The sequence below is a fragment of the Salminus brasiliensis genome, chromosome 19 (genome assembly GCF_030463535.1).
Source record: "Salminus brasiliensis chromosome 19, fSalBra1.hap2, whole genome shotgun sequence".
NCBI lineage: Eukaryota > Metazoa > Chordata > Actinopteri > Characiformes > Bryconidae > Salminus > Salminus brasiliensis.
In genome coordinates this window covers 2,796,644-2,799,143 of record NC_132896.1, presented here as the reverse complement: position 1 = coordinate 2,799,143, position 2,500 = coordinate 2,796,644, and the positions used below count along the sequence as shown (strand labels likewise).

Genomic DNA, 2,500 nt, shown 5'->3' with positions numbered 1-2,500 from the left:
AGGTCTGGAGCTCTGCTGCAGTTACTGAGTCAGTTGGAGGCTTTTTCTGCACTCTGCTCTGAGCTCAGCACTCGGCCACTGGACCCCGCTCTGTAACTTTACGGGGTCTGACAGACACTCGGTGGCTGAGCTGCTCTCTGTGAGCTGTTCCTCCTAAACTCTTCCACTGTTCAATAATAACACCACTCACAGCTGATGGAGGAAGATCTAGGAGGGAGGAGATTTCACCAGCTGACTTGTAGTTGTTGGTGCAGGCGGTGTCTCCTATTACATACAGAACCACGCTGGAGTTCAGTGAGCTCTTCAGAACCTCCCGTTCTTTCACTGATGTGTGTGTTAGAGAGGCAAGTTCATACAGCCTTTCATACATTTACTGCAGAAATGATGGAAGCGATAATAATTTAATTAAAATCTGTTAAAATTCAGTTAATTTTACAACCTACAATCATTTCAGTTCAGTCTAATTCAGCTCATTTTATTTCAGTTCAGCTCAGTTGAAGCAGTTTAAGTTTACTTAATCACAGTTTAATTGAATTCAGTTCAGTTCAGTTCAATTCAATTCAGTTTAGTTCAGTTTAGTTCAATTCAGTTCAGTTCAGTTCAGTTCAATTCAATTCAATTCAATTCAATTCAATTCATTCAATTCAGTTAATTCAGTTTAGTTCAGTTTAGTTCAATTCAGTTCAGTTCAGTTCAGTTCAGTTCAGTTCAGTTTAGGTTCAGTTCAGTTCAGTTCAGTTCAGTTCAGTTCAGTTCAGTTTCAATTCAATTCAATTCAATTCAGTTTAGTTCAGTTTAGTTTAGTTCAGTTAAATTTAATTAAGTTCAGTTTATTCAGTTCAGTTCAATTCAATTCATTCAATTCAATTCAATTCAATTCAGTTCAGTTCAGTTCAGTTCAGTTCAGTTCAGTTCAATTCAGTTTTAGTTTAGTTTAGTTCAGTTCAGTTGGTGCAATTTAATTGTACTTCAATTTAATTCAGTTTAATTGAGTTCAGCTGAGTTTAATTCAGTTCAGTTTGATTGAGTGGTTTGATAAGAAAATATCTTGTATCACTTATTGCATTAATTAACTTATTGCTTAATTTGCTTTAAGGTTTATTGAATAATCAGGGAATCGCAGCACAGCTGAACTGTATGAAGGAACTTGGTAGAAATGATCTCATCCTCACTAAAATATGTTCAAGCCCCCGTATCTCTCGCTCCCTCTTCCTCCTCCACCCCCCCTCTCTCTCCCTCTTCCTCCTCCCCCTCTCTCTCCCTCTTCCTCCTCCCCCCCTCTCTCTCCCTCTCTCTCTTTCTCTCTCTCCCTCTCTCTCTCTCTCTCTCTCTCTGTATCTGTCTCTCTGTCTCTCTCTCTCTCTCTCTCTCTCTCTCTCTCTCTCTCTGTATCTCTCTTTCTGTCTCTCTCTCCTCTCTCTTCTCTCCTCTCTCTCTCTCTCTCCTTCTCTCTCTCCCCATCTCTCTCTCTCTCTCCTCTCTCTCTCTCTCTCTCTCTCCTCTCTCTCTCTCTCTCTCCTCTCTCTCTTCTCTCTCCCTCTTTCTGTATCTCTCTCTGTCTCTCTCTCTTCTCTCTCTCTCCTCTCTCTCTCTCTCTCTCTCTGTATCTCTCTCTCTGTCTCTCTCTCTCTCTCTCTCTCTCTCTCTCTCCTTCTCTCTCTCTCTCCTCTCTCTCTCTCTCTCTCTCTCTCTCTCTTCTCTCCCTCTTTCTGTATCTCTCTCTGTCTCTCTCCTCTCTCTCTCTCTCTCTCTCTCTCTCTCTCTCTCTCTCTCTCTCTCTCTCTTCTCTCCCTCTTTCTGTGTCTCTCTCTCTCTCTCTCTCTCTCTCTCCCCTCTCTCTCTCTCTCTCTCTCTTCTCTCTCTCCTCTCTCGCAGATAAGCTGTGCTTCAAACACTCTGTTCCATAATGAGGACATGCAGGAGATCACTAACACTTTGTAGTTTGCCATGTTGATGCACCAGGCCAGCAAATGGGAGCCCCACAGATGCCGACAGGGTACGGGCACACAGACTCACACACAGCACACACACAGACACACACACAGACACACACACATACACACACACTGCTGCTCTTATATGTTCCTTTCTCTGTGCAGGTACCAGTACCCCACCATGGACCAGCTGGCTGGAATGCTGCCCAGTGTTGTGCAGCACTTTGGGTTAGTATGGTTATACTGGTATAGATTACAGTGGGTTACTATGGTTATAGTGTGGGTTAGTATGGTTATACTGGTACAGTTAGAGGGTGTTATTATGGTTATACTGGTATGGGTTAGAGGGTGTTAGTATGGTTATACTGGTATGGGTTAGAGGGTGTTATTATGGTTATACTGGTACAGGTTAGAGGTGTTAGTATGGTTATACTGGTATGGGTTAGAGGGTGTTAGTATAGTTATACTGGTACGGGTTAGAGGGTGTTAGTATGGTTATACTGGTATGGGTTAGAGGGTGTTAGTATGGTTATACTGGTATGGGTTAGAGGGTGTTATTATGGTTA

General features: G+C 42.6%; 1 protein-coding gene across 1 annotated transcript in view; it reads left to right on the top strand.

The window, feature by feature from the left end:
* The window catches only part of ndrg4 (NDRG family member 4), a 59,894-nt gene that overhangs the window by 40,730 nt on the left and 16,664 nt on the right, over positions 1–2,500 (top strand). Inside the window, 4 exon segments of the mRNA XM_072664195.1 lie at positions 1,876–1,889; positions 1,891–1,927; positions 1,930–1,996; positions 2,100–2,166. Coding sequence (XP_072520296.1) covers positions 1,876–1,889; positions 1,891–1,927; positions 1,930–1,996; positions 2,100–2,166 — 185 coding nt within the window.